This window comes from Elgaria multicarinata, chromosome 9 (genome assembly GCF_023053635.1).
Source record: "Elgaria multicarinata webbii isolate HBS135686 ecotype San Diego chromosome 9, rElgMul1.1.pri, whole genome shotgun sequence".
NCBI classification, from domain to species: Eukaryota; Metazoa; Chordata; class Lepidosauria; order Squamata; family Anguidae; genus Elgaria; species Elgaria multicarinata.
In genome coordinates this window covers 7,943,619-7,963,530 of record NC_086179.1, presented here as the reverse complement: position 1 = coordinate 7,963,530, position 19,912 = coordinate 7,943,619, and the positions used below count along the sequence as shown (strand labels likewise).

The 19,912-nt window shown below is 46.5% G+C and overlaps 1 protein-coding gene across 1 annotated transcript in view; it reads left to right on the top strand.

Moving 5' to 3' along the window:
• MKLN1 (muskelin 1) overlaps positions 1-19,827 on the top strand; it is a 111,262-nt gene extending 91,435 nt beyond the window's left edge. The window contains exons 14-18 of the mRNA XM_063134675.1: positions 1,771-1,885; positions 3,468-3,607; positions 5,812-5,914; positions 9,893-9,947; positions 12,216-19,827. Of these exons, the coding sequence (XP_062990745.1) occupies positions 1,771-1,885; positions 3,468-3,607; positions 5,812-5,914; positions 9,893-9,947; positions 12,216-12,337 (535 nt within the window). The 3' untranslated portion in view covers positions 12,338-19,827. The remainder of the gene's footprint in view (positions 1-1,770; positions 1,886-3,467; positions 3,608-5,811; positions 5,915-9,892; positions 9,948-12,215) is intronic.
• Positions 19,828-19,912: the final 85 nt, after the last annotated feature.

Genomic DNA, 19,912 nt, shown 5'->3' with positions numbered 1-19,912 from the left:
CAGAGGTCCTTCTCCAAGTCTGTTATGGTATCTGGAGAGAAAGGCCTCGTCGTTTATGGCATCCTGAACGTGGAATTCTCTCTACTAGGGGCAGGTGAAGGGAGTGCTCACCTGGCCCTGAATTCGATGTCCTTTCAGTGTCAGGCAAATACTTTTATTATTCGCCCAGGCTTTCTAGCATGTCTAAGGTGGTTATAATTCAGCCGGTTATTTTGCTGGCACGGCTGGATTTGATGGCTTTGCTGTTCTGCTGCGTGTGACATTGTTTTTAACATTACATTCTTTTTATGACTGTGGTGAGTCACCCTGGGAACTTCATTAAACTGAAGGGTGGCATAAAAATGTGTGCTAAAATAGATGGGCAAGGCTGCAATATGGAGAAAGGGCAGGAATTCACAGTGAATATTTGGGAGAGGGAATCTTTGGTAACACAGGAGGAACAGGCAAAGTAAAGGTGCTTCAGGAAGGGCTTTTTAAAAAATCAAAATACAAAGGTGGTTTTGCAGAGAGGGAAGGCATAGCTAGACGGGGCGACATCCCGGGGATCGCCCCAGGATCATCCCTTTGCGTCCACATGATGCACAGGGGATCCCGGGGGCAGGGAGGGACGATCCCTCCATTTCCCCGGGATAGCCAGGATGGATTTAATCCTGGCTTTTCTCGCAGTCTTGGGATCGTTCATGGGACGTGTGGGCAACCATCCCATTTGTTCCTGGCTCTGCATGAATAAATGTGAGGAGCCGGGAACTGGACATGGGGTACGCGAGGGTTTTTTTTAACCGTATTTTTCGCTGGAAAAATGGTGCCACAATGCGAGTTATGTCCCTCCTCCTATCCAGGACGTTGCGCGGCTGTATAGACACAGGGCTACGATCCCAGAAGTCGGTAAGTCCGGGATCGCCCCCTCTCCGGCCCTCTACACCCGTAGGTGTAGACATGCCCAGAGATACCATGCCAAAGTGCAGCGAGCATCATAAGATATAAGGGCTATATCCAGTGTTAGTCCTACTTAGAGTAGCCCCATTGAAATGAATGGAATTTAAGTTACACTAACGTTGGATACAACCCAGCATTGCTATCTAGAACCTTGTTCTTTAACTCCTTCCTGTTGAATGAAAGAAGAGCCTATTCAATCAGAACCCATCTAGGGATGTGAATGTGTGAATTCCCAGATGTTGTTAGACAACAGTTCCCATCAAATTTGACGGTCATGCTGGCTGGGGCTGATGGGAGTTGAAATGTTTCTGACACTGGCCAACCAATATTATCTGGGGTTAGATCATAAGCAGAGCAGGAAGGCTGCACCCCGGTCCCAAGCATTTAAAGATGCACTACCTGTATAAACCAGGTATATTGGTGGTTTAATTTACTTACCATGGCTGATAGCTCTTATTAGATGCTCTCCTCCGTGAATTTGCCTAAACCTGTTTTTCTTGGACATGTTTCTCCCTCCTGCTTGAGAAACATCCTGGCAAAGTTTTTATTTAGCACGATGGCTTTCATGAGAGTTCGTTGCCGTTCACAATAGCTTCTTTCATTGTAAAAAGCCCTTTAAAAAACCCCAACATGACGCTGATTCTAAATCCCCTGAGCTTTCTTACGTCTGACATAACTCTAGATTTAGGTAGGCCTTTATTTGGATGGTAGGTAGTTTGAACTCTGCTATTAGAAAGGACTTCTCTCGTGAGAGAGAACATTCTACATAAACCCCGCTGGTAAACTCCTGATGCCAAGCAGGTGTGGGGTGCTTCAACTACTGCTGCATTTCAGGTCTTGTGTCTACAAGAACGATCAAGCAGCCAAAGAGAATCCGAGCAAAAGCCTTCAAGAGGAGGAGCCCTGCCCACGCTTTGCACACCAGCTTGTATATGATGAATTGCACAAGGTAAGCCCGTTGGGACACGGTGTGGTCTTGTTAATCACACCAGGTATGATTAAAGGACAGGGTGAAGCGCCTCTGAGGCAGATGGTGGCTTTCCGGGTTGCCACTCTAAGGTGACAAGAGGTGTAGGACCCTTGCTCTGTGCTGGCGGTGACCTGGGGTCCTCTGGGTCATTGTGTACATGTTGTTTTCTGTTGGTGGGAGGTGGGCTGCATCGTGGAGCAATGAGGTCATCCTCCTCCGGACCAGCCTGGATCGTTCGTTGATATTACTATTATTATTCTTACATTTATATCCTGCCTTTTCTCCTCCAAGGAACCCAAGGCGGTGTACATAATCCTCCTCCTCTCCATGTTATCCTCACAACAACCACCCTGTGAGGTGGGTTGGGCTGAGAGTGTGACTGGCCCAAAGTCACCCAGTGAGCTTCTATGGCCAAGTGGGGACTAGAACTCGGATCTCTCGACTCCCAGTCCAACACTCTAGCTACTAGATGTCAAGTTATCAGGCTCAGGCTCTATGTACACTTGACCCACTGTGGGTCAAGTGTACATAGAGGGCAGAGAGCACATAAACCAGAAGCCCCATAAGGCTGAGGCCCAGAAACTAGTAACTGGTTTCTAGTAACTGGTTTCATAGAGCCAGTGTAGTGGCTAAAGAGTTGGACTGGGAGACGGGAGATCCGGGTTCTAGTCCCCACTTGGCCATGGCAACCCACTGGGTGCCTTTGTGCCAGTCACAGACTTTCAGCCCAACCCACCTCACAGGGTTGTTGTTCTGAGGATAAAATGGAGAGGAGGAAGATTATGTATGCCGCTTTGGCTTCCTTGGAGGAAAAAAGGTGGGATGTAAATGCAATAATACATACATACATAATACATACCTAATTCATTTCCATAGTACCTTTCAGTATACAGGTCATTTCTCCAGTTCTCTCCTTTTCTTTAAACTTTTTGCTGTAGGTGTGTTCACAGCAGTGGTATACTTTCTGCTGTAGGGTTTCCTAATTGACCAGTGGTAGTTTGGTGTTTAAACTACCGCCGAGTTCAGCAGTAGGTTACGGATGTTTGAAAAAAGAAAAGAATGCGGGCATTTCTTGAATAGAACGTAACGTCTTCTGTCTTCCTGGACAGAAATAATGGGATGGTGTGTGCCGACATCTGTACATCCTTTCCAGATCCTGCGTCATGCTCTGTACTCCCCTGTCAGGTGGGGATGCAGGACTGTTGCTACTTTTCTGCTCTGCCTTTTCAGGGGGTGCAAAGTGCACCCACAATAAACATAGCTTGTCAAAGGCTGGGCTCGACAACCAAGCAGCTGTAAAGCCAAAATAAGTCAAGAAAGAGACAGCTGTAGTTTTCCTTGAATGAGTTAGGAGCAAGAAGTTCTAAGATATCCTTTTGTAAGTTTTGTGATGAAATCAAGGATTTCCCGTGATGGAGAAGTATTCTCAAAACACATCTGGAACGACAAAAACATTGGCGCAGCTGTCTCTTTTTTTTTTGGGTCTTACGCTGGCTTACTCCACATTCTGATTGAACATGCTGGTATTCATGATCAGACATCTTCATTCTTGTCCTTCAAGGTTCATTATTTGTTTGGAGGGAATCCAGGCAAATCCTGTTCTCCAAAGATGCGGCTGGATGACTTCTGGTCCCTGAAGCTCTGTCGGCCTTCCAAGGAATACCTGCTACGCCACTGCAAATACCTAATAAGGAAGCACAGGTACAGGCCTGCAGGAGACTGCAGCACCGAGTCGCTTTTCTCTAAGGAGTGAGGCCACATGGGGGGAAATCGTCACAATCTTATCCAGTTACTTTATAAGCATCTTTGAGTCTCATTGGATAACAGGGTCTCAAGATACCTAATTACTGTCAGCCAAGAGTGTGCGTGTGTCTCTGTGTGTAATCATTTTCATGAAATCCTATATGGTATTTTTATTTGAGGAACTCATAAGTGCTGACTATTTTTAATTAAAATTTGGAAGCCTGCAGGCAAACGCTTGGCAGGTCTTGAACTGTTTCTGTGAAATCCAGCCCTCCTCAACTCTTGGCTTCCTTTTGTACCAAAGACACACAGTTCTTTTCTTTCTCGGCCCCAGGAGAGCAGCCCCTGTCTTAAGCATCCCAGGCGAGCCAGCGTTTCTCTTTTTGTGGCAGCAGCGTTAATATTCCGCATTCTGTGGCTGACCCTCCCCTTTCAGTTGGAATTTGCGTGTGAGCGGTCTGTGAAATTGCAGTAGATCCGTCAATCCCTAGAAGAGTGTCTTAGAAGATGGCCAGTTTTAACCTGCTTTATAAGAATCTACATGCATGCGGTTGTATTTCTGTTCCTTGCAGATACTAGAAAGGCAGTGGAAATTAAAGGTCCCTTCCTATGTGCTCCACAAATGCAAACATTTACTGCTAGGCGTATTGTAGTGTGTGATGGCCATGAAGGGATCAAGTTGCACAACAGCAGGATACACATCTCCAACCCTCAGTTCCAGGGAAGCAGCACTTAGAACTAAAAACCAGCTCCTCCTGAACTCCCTTCTTCCAGGCACTTAAAAAAGGATATTGAAGAGTTGGGAAAAGTGCAGAAAAGAGCAACTAAAATTATCAAGGGGCTGAAGCTGCTCCCCTATGAGGAAAGGTTGCAACATCTGGGACTGTTTAGACTAGGGGAAAGGCAAGTCATGCAGCGCAGTTAAACTGGAATTGACTTCCACAAGAGGTAGTGATGGCTTTAAAAGGTGATTTAACAAATTCATGGCTACTAGTCCTGATGGTTATCGGCTACCTTTAGTATCAGAGGCAGTGTACACCAGTTGCTGGGGAACATGAGTGGGAAGGTGCAATTGCACCCCTGTGGGTTTCACGCAGGCAGCTGGTTGGCCACTGTGAACTGAATCTTGGACTAGATGGACCTTGGTCTGATCCAGCACAGCTCTACTTAACGTTCTTATGATTTTCATAGTTGAGTAGTAGGGCCTAGATAATCAGGGGTCTGGAAACAAAGCCCCATGAGGAGAGACTGAAAGAACTGGGCATGTTTAGCCTTGAGAAGAGAAGACTGAAAGGATATGTGATAGCATTCTTAAAGGACTTGGAAGGTTGCCACACAGAGGAGGGCCAGGATCTCTTCTCAATCATCCCAGAGTGCAGGACATGAACTAATGGGCTCAAGTTACAGGAAGCCAGAAGTAACTCAAAAACACTAAACCTTTTTCTCTGAAGAACTGGTTTAGTGCAGTTTTGAGTTTCTTCTTCTTCTTCTTCTTCTTCTTCTTCTTCTTCTTCTTCTTCTTCTTCTTCTTCTTCTTCATTATTATTATTATTATTATTATTATTATTATTATTAGTATCCCGCCTTTTGCCCAATACTGGGCCTCAAGGTGGTTTCTTTGTTGTTCTGAAGGCAAAATTCTTCAATAATAAACATGAGGCTTTTGCTATCCTACCAGTCTTGTAATTCACTTCCCAGAAGGATAGATAGCCCGTAAAAATAATTCCAGTTTAGCAGCGGACATCTGTGGCTGTATTCTCTCCCTCACCACCTTAGGTTAAGTGCATTTATTCGAGTTTTTGCTACTGTTGAGTGGTATTTGTAACTTCAGTGCCTTGCAGTCACTGAATGTGAAAGCTTCTTGTTCTGGGTGTCCCCAAGTTTTTTATTGGTTCAATCAAGTTAAAATCCAAGCCAATCCCCTTGATCTAGCCTTCTCCCAAACACCTTTTAAGTTGAGCCTCTATTCCGCATGGAGTCCTGATCTCCTGCTTTCATCAGGCAATCCTGCAGAAATGGTGATGTATAGCTTTATATCCCTTAAGTAGGTGGTTAAAGCTATTTCTTATAGCAGCTGAACTTTCAAAGGAAGATGCAGAAAAGATCTCTTAAGCCGTCTCCAGCATCTGTGCACTAAATCCTCGGCTCGCATGTCTCTACAGGTTTGAAGAGAAGGCCCAGATGGACCCACTAAGTGCACTGAAATACCTGCAGAACGACTTGTTTGTCACTGTGGATCACTCAGATCCCGAGGAGACAAAAGAGGTAAGGGATAGCTTCCTTGGTTCATGTTGTGACACATCCAGAGCCACACAGCTGCCATCGTGAATTTGCACATCCGCACGCACTAAACTAGCGCAACACCGAAGCACTGGACACCTGGCTTTCCGGTTAGTCAAGTGAGATGTGCGACATTTCCGTGGGGTGGGGGTGGGGATAAATGTGGTCTATATTTGATTGTTTGACACCTCAAGACTTTAAATTTTGTTGAGCCTTTTGAAACTGTGTATTCAAATTTCTTGTCTTTGCTTTTTGGTTCTGACTTGCCGTTTAGATTGATTGTTGGTTCCCTGGGATGAGATTTGTTTTTGTACCTCTGTAAAAGGGTTGTTAGGAGCCTCGTGGGGCGCAGAGTGGTCAGCGGCAGTTAGTGCAGCCGAAACTCTCCCCACGGCCTGAGTTCGATCCCAGTGGAAGCTGGTTCTCAGGCAGCCGGCTCAGGTCGACTCAGCCTTCCATCCTTCCGAGGTCGGTAAAATGAGTACCCAGCTAGCTGGGGGAAAGGTAGCCGCGACTGGGGAAGGCAACGGCAAACCACCCCGCTGCAAAGTCTGCCAAGAAAACGTCAGCGGAAGCAGGCGTCCCTCTAGGAGTCAAGCACTATGCACGAGAGGTTCCTTCCTGAAAGGGTTGTTATGTGGACTGCTGGCACTGCTTAATATCTTTAATAATGTGTATTTCACGGCCTTATTAATTATTGGATTCTGATCCTTACCATTAGCGTCTTGTATTTTAAGCAGATGTTGGTGACTTGAAACCGTTGAAGTTCTGCAACCAGTCCAAACTGCCTTGTTTGTTCGTCGCAAGACAACAAACTAGTCGCAATCTGCTCAATGCTTTTTGGTCTTCATTTCATTCATCCCTATGTTCCAGCCCAACCGCCTAATGTGAGATTGGCAGTCACATGCCGGAGGACCCTTTCCTTTGCTGCTCCTCAGCTGCGGAATGACCTGCCGGCTGAAATGTGCCTGCTGACTTCTTTGAATGTCTTTAAGCAGGCATTAAAGTCTCTGTTATTCTGGCAGGCCTGCCCTTTTTCAGAATCTTATGGCTAACCATTCTATATTGTTTTTATGCTGTATGGTTTTATTGACCGTTTTATCTATTTAAATGGTTTTTAAAAAATTTATGCTACCGATGCTATTTTATTGATTGTTTTTATCTTGTTTAAACTGTTTTAACTTTGTATGCTGCCTAGGTTATTCTGTACATAGGCAGGATATAAATTGAATATATCATCATAAGAACATCAGAAGTGCCATGCTGGATCAGACCAAGGGTCCATCTAGTCCAGCACTCTGTTCACACAGTGGCCAACCAGCCATTGGCCAGGGATGAACAAGCAGGACATGGTGCAACAGCTCCCTCCCACCCATGTTCCCCGGCAACTGATGCACACAGGCTTACTGCCTCGAATACTGGAGATAGCACACAACCATCAGGGCTAGTAGCCACGGTTAGCCTTTGCCTCCAGGAATTTATCCAACCCCCTTTTGAAGCCATCCAGATTGGTGGCCATCACTACATCTCGTGGTAGTGAGTTCCATCATTTAACCATGCGCTGTGTGAAGAAGGACTTCCTTTTATCTATCTTGAATCTCTCATCAACCAGCTTCATGGGATGGCCCCCAGGTTCTAGTATTATGAGAGGGAGAAATACTCCCTCTCCACATTCTCCACACCAGGCATCATTTTGTACACCAATATCATGTCTCCCCTTAGCCTCCTTTTTTCCAAGCTCAACAATCCCAGTTGATTTAACCCACCGTCCTTACAGCACTGTTAAGTAGATTGTTCCCATCTCCGCGTTCCTCCTTCCCATATTACAGATAGGAAAGAAAGACTTCTCAGAGTCATGTCCAGTTTTCGGACCACACTGGGTCTTCATGTTTTTATGGCAACCTTACTGGTGGCACAGCATGTACTAGCCTTGTCCTTAAAGGCTTGGAATTCAGCAGAGGCAACTCCCGGAGAAGCGAAGAGAAGAGATTGCCCCAGTACTTTGAGTGAACCGATCCCTTCACTCCGTTGAGTGAACGGCCCCAACTCCCATGACCAGTTCATATTGAGCAGAATCAAGCGGAAAAACTTTTCCTGGAATGTTCCACTTCAGCCTACGGGGTGGGGGGTGTTTCCATGTTTCCCCTTCCCCTCCCTACACACTGCCCGCTTAGATAAATAAATAGCATGCCCAGGGAGAGAGGGCCACCCAGCGTTCTCCCTGAAGTGCTAGTTTTCTATGTGCATGCATTTTTTTTAAAAAAAAATATGGGAATTGCATTCAGGCTCATGATCATTCTACTTTCAGCCAATGGTGGTACATTTCAGGAAAGCTTTTTCATGTATTTCTGCTTGAATGTAACTGGAGGTCAAAGAGAAGCATTTTACCTCTCTTGGCAGCTGCCTGAATTGGGAACTATAACTGTAGAAAATAGTGTGTGTGTGTGTGTGTGTGTGTGTGTGTGTATGTATATATATATATATATATATATATATATATATATAAGAGCTGACACTAGTGCACGGTAACGGCTCCAGCTGTTTGAGGTTAGAGTGCCAAATTAAACAAACTGCGTGTTCTGGACAGAACAGCTTTTGGCAAGATACTCAATTACCCTAATGTGGCATAAATGAAGGACATCAGTGGTATCCCAGAGAGAAAGAGAGGAAGGAGGAGGGGAATTAGATTTTTATTACTATGCCTTTTACTTATTACCCCATCCTAGAGAGACCTTTCAGACCGTCGCAGCCCCTGCAGGTTAGTTGTTAGGTATTCACCGTTCCCGAAACTGTTCGCTGCATTTGCTGACTTAAAAACAGAAAAGACAAAACAAAGCTGTTTCAAAGCAGCTGTGACCACGTCACCTGAGGATTTTTAGCAAGCCAATATGGCCGTTCAGTAAGGACAGTGGCAAAGGTCCGTCTCGTCCCACATCCTGCGTCCCACAGTGGTTGACCGGATGCCTCTGGGAAGCTTTGCGAGTGGAGCAGCTCCCCGGCAACCGCTGGCCACAGGTGTTCTGCTTCCAAACATGGAGGTTCCGTGTAGCTTGTTGTGGATACCAGCTACAGGTGGACCTGTTGACAAATTTGTCTAAGCACCATCTGTGCTAGCAGCCTTCGTGACACCTTGTGGCAGCGAATTCCATTAAGCTCTGCATTGTGTGTGTCATACCCAGGAGTAAGCTTTTAAACCAAGGATAGGTCTTTGGACAGATTTCTAACCCATTGCTTTGCTTACGTAAGATCTTGGCACCGTGTGCTGGAGGCGTCTGGTCCAGTAGCCTTGGAGTCCAGCCTTGGGTCACAGCTGGCGACCAAGGCCTCTCTCCCTGTCCAAGAACCACATGTGCGTCTGAATGTTGTGAAAACCTCCCCTGAATTTGGCCTCGAGGGAAGCAAACAGCCTGAGGGCACGTTGTCTAGCTCCTCACATACGGCTCCATTTCAGCTGGTTTCCCCCGACGCCTAGGAAAGTCTGGCGTCCACATAAAATTTAATCTGAGAACAAGCCACTTCAAAGTTCACGTTGAGGCAGAGCACGAAGTTGCATATGGAAGTGTATACATCTTTTATTTTCTTTGAAATAGTGAGAAAAGTCTTCCTACCGCTTCGTGCTATGTTTCCATTCCGCTGGAGACGAGCTTGATAGTTTAGTCTGACTCGCTTGTAATGAGCAGCGTTTTTGTTGTTGTCGAGAGCTTGCTGGCTTTTGTGATGTGCCAAGGTGACAGCTTAATAAATGATTGTGGTTGGAAAGATTTGAGGTAAAAACAGAGGGGCTGATACCTCAGAATTTATTGCCAGTAGGATGCGAATCCTCAGCTTGGCTGTTTTACGTGTTAGAAGACAACCCCTCCAACCCCCCAACGAAGGGCCTTTTAATTGCTGTTGATCAAGAAGGCTTTATGTCCCCTTTGGAAACGCTGAAATGAACAATCTCTTTTTTCCTTCCACCCCCAGTTCCAGCTACTTGCTTCAGCCCTCTTCAGGTCTGGCTCTGATCTGAGCACTCTGGGTGAGTACGCTTCGCGTCGGCAGGAATAGCAGCTTTGCAGCTGTCTCAAAAAGCCTCTGTGTTAAATCCCCAGAAACGTCATGGGATCAGTTTCAAGCTCTCATTACGCCAGACACAACGCGGTGGTGTTAGCCGCGTAAGTGCGGAGATTTCGGTCAAAACAAATTAACTTGCACCACGTCATCCCGGAAGCCAGCAGCCCTTGGCTGGGGTGGGGGGCGGGGTGGTTGGGGAGGGCAGTGGTGAGTCTGAACTCCACTTGCTATGGCGGAGGGCACAGTTAAAATGGGTCAGTTCGTGCTGCTTTTCCCAGTCCCAGGCAAGTCTCTCTCCTTGGGCAGCGTGTCAAGGAAAACGGCAATGTTCAGCTCTCCAAACCATAACGATCCTTCACCACCAGCCAAAGCTGCCGTCTTTTATCAACGTGGCTTGAATGATTGCCAGGTCCCTTTCAGCAAGCCCCCGCAAACCCCACACTCCTAAGCCCTGCTTCCATCACATGACACCCAGCTTGGAGGCAGAGAGCAATATGAACATGGCTTTGGAAACATGGGGGAGAGTTGCAGGTCTGATACGTTTAGAAAAAAGTCCTACAACTCCCATTATTCTCCAGCCAGCATAGCCTCTGTCTGGGGATTTAAGACAGATGCTTTGCTGGCTGGGGAATGCTGGGAGTTGTAGGACTTTTTTTCCTGTCTAAACATGCATAGGGTTCCGCCCTGAAATACGTGAAACAGAATACAAAGGCTGGACACCTAAGGCCGCCTTTGAGGATCGGCCCCAGCTTAAATGTCCCAGAAGGCATTGCTTAAAGTGCTGTAGCTTTGTGGGAGCTGCTGTTTTATGGCTTCTCCCCATTGCTCTGCGTTGGTGTGTGAAAAGCCTGCAACTGCAAATCCGTACTGTCTCCTTGGGGTGGATCCTGAATCGCACTCGGAGCCTGAAGAAGGAGTAGACTAGCCAAGACAGGAAGTGGGGGAGGAAATTCTCCAAGACTCTTCAAGAGTCAAGGAGGAATCTTCCCAGGAGCTTATCGAACAGGAGGCCCAGGCTCAGAGATCATCTTCCCTCTCCTCCCCCTCCCTGGGAACTCAGTCTTTTGTCGGAGTGGGAGGGAGCATCAGAATTGACAGATTCCAGTGTCCGCCACAGGGTCAAGCAGGCAGAGTTGAAAGAAGATGGGAGGTGATCCGCTAGAATAGCCACCCTCCCTGAAGGAGGGGTCTGGTAAAACTTGTCTGGCAGGGCAGGAAACTGTCTATTTAGTTGATAGGCAATTGAACTTAGAGAATAGCTCCTAGCATTCACACTCCCTTCAGGTGTAAAGAGACATCTATTTACTGAATAAAGCTTTATGGATTGCACAGGAGACCTCTTCATTGTCTCACATCTCCCTGGGAGGGCTTGAAATTACAACACTTACTGTGAAGTTGCTGCCCCCAAACTGGGCTGGGATACAGTCCGCTCAGTTGGGTTTCTCTCTAAAGCGTGTTCAGAGGAGGGCAACCAGGATGATCAGGGGTCTGGAAACAAAGCCCTATGAAGAGAGACTGAAAGAACTGGGCATGTTTAGCCTGGAGAAGAGGAGATGGAGGTGAGACATGATAGCACTCTTCAAATACTTAAAAGGTTGTCACACAGAGGAGGGCCAGGATCTCTTCTTGATCCTCCCAGGGTGCAGGACACGGAATAACGGGCTCAAGTTAAAGGAAGCCAGATTCCAGTTGGACATCAGGAAAAACTTCCTGACTGTTAGAGCAGTACGACAATGGAATCAGTTACCTAGGGAGGTTGTGGGCTCTCCCACACTAGAAGCCTTCAAGAGGCAGCTGGACAAGTATCTGTCAGGGATGCTTTAGGGTGGATTCCTGCATTGAGCAGGGGGTTGGACTCGATGGCCTTGTAGGTCCCTTCCAACTCTGCTATTCTATGATTCTGTGATAGAACCTTCTGAGGTCAACCCCCCCGTTCCGATATTTCCCCTCTCAGGTTTATGTATTTATTTAGTACATTTCAAATCTGCCCAATAGCTAATATTCTGTGGGTAGATTTAGAATCATAGAATAGTAGAGTTGGAAGGGGCCTATAAGGAATATAGGAGTTCAGGAATCCACCTTAAAGCATCCCTGACAGATGGTTGTCCAGCTGCAACCATCTGGACAATTTCTACCAATTAACCAGGCGCAACCAGGTTCTGCCATGACTTCCCAAGAAATCCACCCTCTGATGAACGCTTGGCTTCTCTCAACTCCCTTTCTCTATTTCCAGGGTTTTCGGACGTTGATCACATCTACGCCCAACGAACGCAGCTATTTGATACCTTAGTGAACTTCTTTCCAGACAACATGACGCCTCCCAAAGGCAACCTGGTAGACCTCATCACTCTGTGACCGGGCAGCGGCCAGACACATGGAAGGAGGGGGAAGAACATTTTCTGCTTTCAGTATTTTTATTTTGTGTGTGTGCGTGTGTCCGCGCGCGTGCGTGTTGATTGACTGAGTGGTGGAATGCAGTAATAGAGTGACCCAGCTTTGAAAGGGGCTTTATGGGTAATACCAAATGGGATTAGGATAAGAAAAAGTAATTCACGTTCTTCTAATGGAAATATATATATATATATATATTTTCTGACCTTGACTTTTTAAAGGTTAATGATCATTGACAAAAAGAAAGCAACCGTGTGGTCCTCTGACTTGTTTATATTTTTCCAGGCCCCCGGGGTCCAAACCGATGACGTAGAGCATTTGGGGAGTTGGGTGGGGGGCTTGTAATGTTGTCCCAGCACTTGCTTTGCTGATTTTTTTAGCTTTACTTTCCTCCTTTGTTTACACTGGCAGCAGATGCTGGTGTACAGGAGGTGTGTGTGTGTGTGTGTGTGTCTGTCCGTCTGTCTGTCCGTCTCTCTCTGTTGACTTGAGGCTTCTAAGAGCAGCAGCAGCGTGACTGTGTGAAGGAAAGCCAATTCATGGCCATCTCGTCTCGGAGGAGCTAGCGCCCTCTGGTGAGCAACTGAGCCCTTGCTGAGAAATAGGAATAAAAAAGTATTGTCAGGGCGGAACTGTACTTAAAACATGAATCATGGCAATGCAATTACAGCCCCACTTCTGGTTGGGAGAAGCGGAGAGCGTAGGAGGGGAGGTACGGTGTTGCAAAACTCTTCCCCTGCCTATAGATTTTGTCCCGGACACCAACACGCACACACACGGCTTCTCAACTCCACACTGCTCCCTTCCCCAAACTGTTTTTCCTTCCAAGAAGTGGCCGTGGTGCTCATGTGTCGTATTCGTGTCCGATGCGTAGTTCTGCCCCTTGGTCGGTGCCACCACGACTACGTGGCTTCTGTTCTGGCAGCTGGTCCGTGCCAAGCTTATCATGCGCTGTCCAAAACCTCAGAAGTGGAGAACGCTGGTCCCGCCGGCTTGTTGCACGCTCTTTTGTTAGAGGTGTCGTTGTACCTGTTCTGTTTTACCAATGAAAACTCTAATTCGGGGTTCTGAAGAGCTTGGGGCTTCCTTGTTTGATGTCCCCCCTGGCTACACAGCTGCTTGGTGGCTCTGCTGAAGTTTGTAATTCAGGTTACAAACCATGGGCTTTGCAAACAGCTTGCTGCTTTCATCAGGTGTGTGTGTGTGTGTGTGTGAGAACACAGGTTGGTTGCTGTATAAGCTCCCCTCTTTAACCTGTTCAGTGACTGTTTGCATGGGTAAGCCTTCCCTTCCTAGTTTGGAGCTGTAGCGACTAGCGCAGAAAGCTTTCGAATGACAAGGTCGGGTCACATGGCACAGAAAGAATCCCACGCTGACTCTCCAGTAGACTGTGCAGATGCCGTAACTTAAGCCTAACCTGTAGTCCTAGCACTGCTTAGATTGAAGGGGGCTCTGCCTTTGGGCGGCCCTTTAGACCTCCATGCAATATGCCTTCTAAACATGGTTTGAAACACTGTCAATGACATGCACATCCATTTGAAAGCCAGTGGTTCCGATTCTTCCGCACCCACCCCGATCACCACTCCCTAGGTTTTTACATTGAAGGCTTTGGCGCCAACACGTATATTATTTGGGTGCAGAACGTTTTCCTTGAATGGAAACAGTGTGATTCCCCAAGCTCAAATTAACTGGTAAAGATAATGCCCCTGTTTTAAGAATCGGCCGTGTAATGGCTTGAAAGTTTAAGGTTGTATTTTTTCAACAACAAGGAGAATGGTTTAGTGAATGCCACGCCGACAGCCCTGGGCATGAAAGTTATGTTGTGGTAGTTGGCGTATAAATCCCTGTCCAGCACCACTTTTTCACAAGGAACCATGTCGAAAGAACCCCAGGAGGAATGGGGAAAACCTGACCCAAGCTGGTCCCTAAGGGCTTTCAGGTGCTTTCAGCCAACATTCCCTGGGCTTTCATTACTTCCTGGATTTGCTTGTGTTCCACAAAGGATGCAGTCTGAAAGAAAGTGGATCTGCCCCCCACTATCACTTTATAAATTCAGCAGCTGAAGTTACGTAATTGGGGAAGTTATATAATAGAGACGTAAAATCTCTGTTAACCCTCATCTGGTGTTTGAAATGCCATGAATTCATCTTGCAATATTCTATGTGTTGGAAGAATTACATATTTGCCTCTTCAGGTTTCATTATGAACTTTCCCCTCTGTAACTGATAAGAAACTGCAGCGGCTGACAGTTTAGGTTTTCTGTGGCTTGTGCTTTAGCACCAACTTTAACTCTCAAGTGAAACCTTGAGCAGGCGATGTTGGGGGATTCCTGGGTGCTGCACCTGAGTTCCTACAAGGGAACCCACAGAAAGGGACACATTGGCAGCACTTGGCAGACGGGGGGTAAAATCAACACTAAAAAGCTTGCAGTGCTTAAACTGCTGAAAGGTTTACGTCATGGCATTTTCTACAGCTTTAGTAAAAAGACAGGACACATTTTAGAGAGGAGATTTGCTTCCAAGAAACTATTTTTAAAATGCCCCAGTGGCCGAAGAACAAGAGCCAGTTGACCTAGCCAGATCAGCGAGTTGAGAACTTGGGTTAAGTGGATCTGTGGAAATCGGCATTGAGTGACCCTTTGGCCGTATTTAGAGATCACACTACACCATGGCTTATGGCGACCTACCCAAGTGCTATCAAGCCCCAGGCTCACATGCTGACCCCGTGTCCTCTGCCCTTGCAGCTGGGAGGAGGAGCTTTGGACGCGTTTACTCACGCTTCCGGTTTGCCATGTCGTCTGATCCAGAAGTTGGCTTGTTCTGGAACTGACCATTGTTAGTGTTAAGCCCTGATCCATGGTTCAGACAAAATGACAACTCAAAGATGAACTAAATGCAAAAGCTTCCTAAGGCACCCATCCTGCTGCGAAGGGAGAAAGAAGTAGGGGAGCGCACCACCCCAAGGCTCAGTGCAGCTCAGTCACATCACAATAAACTCTGGCTTATTTTGCAGTCCAAATACAGCCAGCAGATGAGGGCCGGACTGTGAAGTGATTGACATTTGGCCGAGAAATCCGTTGCTTTAAGTGCCATATTTTAAGAATCACAATTCATTTTTTTTCCTGTGTGTGTTTGGAGCATATATATCTCCCCCCTTATTTTAAATGAACTTTGCAGTTGTCAAGTGTACCAGTATTTTGACGACTGGCCAAGTGTTACGAAATTGTCATATTTACACCAATAGAACATTATCACGGGGGTGGGGGACGGGTGGGTAGGTCTCTTTAATTGAACCTGAAAGATTCATTCAATTGCTTCTCTGAAAATAACTTAGGACTGTGTTGCAATTAGGATGGCTTCTTCACATGCTGGTGATAGTTGTGGAGCTGGTTAGAATCTACTTGTAATTGCATGAGCCCATGTTTTCTTCTCAACAGCTTCCATGTCTCACTTCAAAGCCAGCTCACTTCCCCCCCCCCTCGTATGTTTATTCCCGTGGACGAGTAAAGAATTTGCTGCTGGTCTCTTCCGGATACGGTTCGCACATTTTGAAATCTTATAACATCAACCCCCAAATGGTTGTCTTAATCCAGCCCTTTCAAATCGTGAGAGCCAAGGTTGTTGCTGCCTTGCTTGTATTGTCGATGGGAGATCTCATGAGCATGAAGTCTTAACGTTCACCCAGTGGCAGGTGTCTTATCTCCCCTTGGATTCGGGTATCGGGTGCCCTTGGAAATATGGAAGTTAGCTTGAGACCATTCAGCTGCTCTTCCTGTTGCATGGATCAATACCACCTAAGGGTGCTAAATGCATTGGTGAAAAGGTCTATCTTAAGAGACTACATTCATGATGGCACGTAAAACTCAGGTACCTTTGGCTTGCCAGATGGAAGGGAAAAGCCTCACTGTTCAAAAGCCCTTAAAAAAAAAAGCTTTGCAATGCTGTGACCTGGGTGTGCCCTAAAGCACTTAGTCAACTCGGTTTCCATGTGGAATCATCCCAAGCCTTATTCTTCTCTTTTTTTTTACACGAAGGATGTGTGAGTCAAGATTAGGGATGGGTGAGAAATGTTTTTGGTTCACTTTTGAGAAGAACTTAGCAAAATTCGCAGATTTCTTCATAAAACAGGAGGGAAAGTACATTTGCGTGTGGCAGAAGTGAAACTGAGATCCGTCCATCCAGGTAGGGGGGCCTTGGAATGCTTAGCCTGGGCTTGAACCTCTCTGTATTTAACCTTGCTGAATTAGGGTTGCCACCTTCTTTTCCTCACTGAGGCTCTTCATCTTTAATGGTCTTCTCCATAGTTGGAATAACCCTAGCTATTGAAATTAGGCCGGGGTGGATGGATGAGAACTTCATTTTTATTTTTCAAAAAATAAGAACTTACCAAAAATCACAACTTTTTGGACAGAAAGAACTTGAGATTTCGCTGCTTTGGTAAGACTGAAGCCCAGGAATGGTGGGAAGACTAAGAACCAGTGTTAGAACAGCTGGTCCTGCTGGAGCACTGGGCTCCGGTGGCTGGGTGTTGCCACTGGACTTGGGTAAGAGCTAGACCAGGCCTAGTGTGTGGTCCTTAAGTCCTATCACGGCATGGCAGACCTACTTATGACCCTTGATCGAGCCCTTGGGGTTTTTGCAGTTTATCTGGGCTAGGTAATTTAATAACATGTCTCCTCCCTTGCATGAATTTAATCTCTCTGGGTCCTTGCAGACATTTACCAGATGGCAGGGATGGACTATCACTTTCATGCCTTCTTTGAGAGCTCACAGGAAGCCAAATGCTGGACTAGATGGACCTTTGGCCTGATTTTGCAAGATGCTCCAGCTACCCCAAAGCTATATTGGAAGCCTTGTGTGGCTTGTGGAATGCCCCTGGCTTTTGACATGAATGAGGGAACACGGAAATAGAAGGAGCTCAGGGTTCAAAGATGAAGTAGTGCTTCTGTGTAACCTTACGCCTGCCATTGGGTGAGCTTTTGTGATGTCACAGCATTATTGGGTGTTCCTAACCCTGTGGGGGATGCAGCCAATGAATTGTTGAATATTCGCCTGTCGTGGACCCTATTAGGGAAAGCCTTACGCAGGGCCCACTGTCTGCAAAAGGAGTCTGAATACTAGAATAAAGGGCCTAGGGACAGAAGAAGCTATTGAAGAAAGGTGAGCAAGTCTAAATCTGATTGGGTTGGAGCCAGGTGTTGCTTGAGTAGAAGGCAAGGCTTTTTACCATTCCTCCCCCAGCTGGGTATCTCCTGAAAGGCCTCATTGGAGAATTATGTTGTGAGGACTGCACTGGGATGGGGGAATCGCCCCCCAATTAAGTGGAGGCTATTCTCGCATTGTGGTCGCTGCCCAATTTTGGGAAATCCCTCCCTCTCACTGTAGCTCCTCATGAAAAAAAAAACCCACCTGCTGGTCAGAACCAGCCCTCCAGAGAGGGAGGTATGTGGCGGCAATAGGCAAAATCGTTGCACTAGCAAGGATCCAGGCTACTGAATCTTCTAGCTGTGGGATTCGAATCTGAATCCCCAAAGAAGATTCGGCTGAAAAATGGAAGAGGACTGAAGCGTCAGTGAAGTTTTGGCTGCCCATTAGAAATCCAGTACTGAATCTCGCACATTTCTTGTTCGAAGGAAGGTAGTGTGACCCCCAGAGGCTCAAAAGGAGATTGGGGGGGGGGGACTTAATTTTTATTTTTTTGGGGGGTAATTTCTCTGATTTCTCAAGTTTAGTTTAAAGATGGGCATTTTATTTGTGCGTTGCTTTGTAACAGGGCAGTTTGTTGACAATTGGCTTGGAGTTTCCGGTCAAAGCTCTTGGCTGGATTGCAGAGTTTTAAGACTTTGGGGGTATTTGTTTTTGCCCGACATCGCACTTGAATGATTGGGATGTCTTTATGGATTGCTCTGCTCTTTTAAAAATGCTGCAGCTTCTGGTTCATGTTGGCATTGTGGCAGCTTCAGTAAACCTCACATGCACTTATTAGTGTTGATGCTGCCAGTGCCAGTAACTTGTTGGGAATGGTGTTGGTTTCTTATGTGTGTTGAAGGGAGTTGAAACCACATGACACAAAGGGTGCATCTTTGCTAATCAACTGGTTTAAAAGTCCTCTCCCCTCCCCATGGAAACTTGGAAGCTGAAGTCCCAGGTGGGGACCTCCAATTCTCAACACTTCTCCTCCTCACCAAATTAAAAAACCCCAAGGTCCTTTGCAAGAAGCCATGACAAAGTAGAATAAGCTTCTCATGTATGCCCTACTTTTGGGGTAGTGATGGTTCTTGACTCTATCAATGCCCCTTTGGATAACCAATAGATCTACTTGGTCAGCTTGACTACCCTGATATTCAGGTGGTGTAACATAAGGGGAGGTAGAGAAACGCCCTCCAAAAGACGTGTGGAATGACTTGTGTACTTTTGGGAAAGGGTTTCTGTCTGCCTTGAACTCCTATCTGATGGTTGGCATAATCTGCACACTCGGACAGCTTTCTCCAACCTAGTGCCCACCAGATGTTGTGCACTTCAACTCCCATCAGCCCCAGTCACATAGGCTTTGGCCATTCTGGCTGGGAGTGATGGGGCTTGTCCAACATGCCTGCAGGGCAGCAGGTTGGGCAAAGGTCCCAATCCCTGGTGTCCGTGGGGAGAAGTTCACCTCTTTTTTAAAACAAAATTGAATTGAAGGGAGAATGTCCTCCAAGTGGCTCAGGCCAGGACCAAGTTTTGGTACCAGAGGCACAAAAACCAAAGTGCCCCCTACCCACATGGAGTAGCCTGCCAGGCAGCTCTGTGGCGCAAACTTCACTGAACAGCTCGGGGCCTACGCAGGAGGACCAAGTGTTCTTAAGGGATGATGTCCCAATGGGTCAGGTCCATCTGCCTCCTCCTCTGCTGCCCTTAAGTTTCTCAGAAACTACTACCTGATCCTGCATCATGATCAGGCTGCCACTAGATGAGATGCAGCAATTTGGTGACATCCAAAGCCGGTGACAGCTTTGGACTACTGTTGTACCTTCCAGCGACACGAGAGACCTGCGTTGCACTCAAGTGAGAACATTTTGCATGCCTTGAAATCTTCCACAGAGAGAACAAGCTGCACCCTTCCTTCAACAATTCCCATTTCAGGAGTGGGTGGAATTTTGTTGCTGAGACACAAAAGCCTCTTGAGAACCATTGTGTCACGCATCTTTCCACACTGCGCTCACCGCTGTTCGCTGTTCTCCAAGCGTCTTTTTTCAGCCTGCAATATTAATTTCACCTTGTGTTCTTCCCACCTTCACCCTCCTGTCTTGGCGTAAGGCGAAATGAGTGTGATCCCAGGTTGTAGTAGTATGTAACAATGACTTCGGAGCGATACGAGAGCAATTACCAATGTAGAATTATGCTGTATGTAATGTATATATGGAGAGAGAATGTATTTTGTTCATTTTTTTTCTTAATAAAAAAAAAGTATACCAATTTTGTATTATGAAAATTTCTTGGAACACCTCTTCCTGGTAGAATTTTGGTTTTACTTCTTAGATATTATAGGATTGTATCTAAT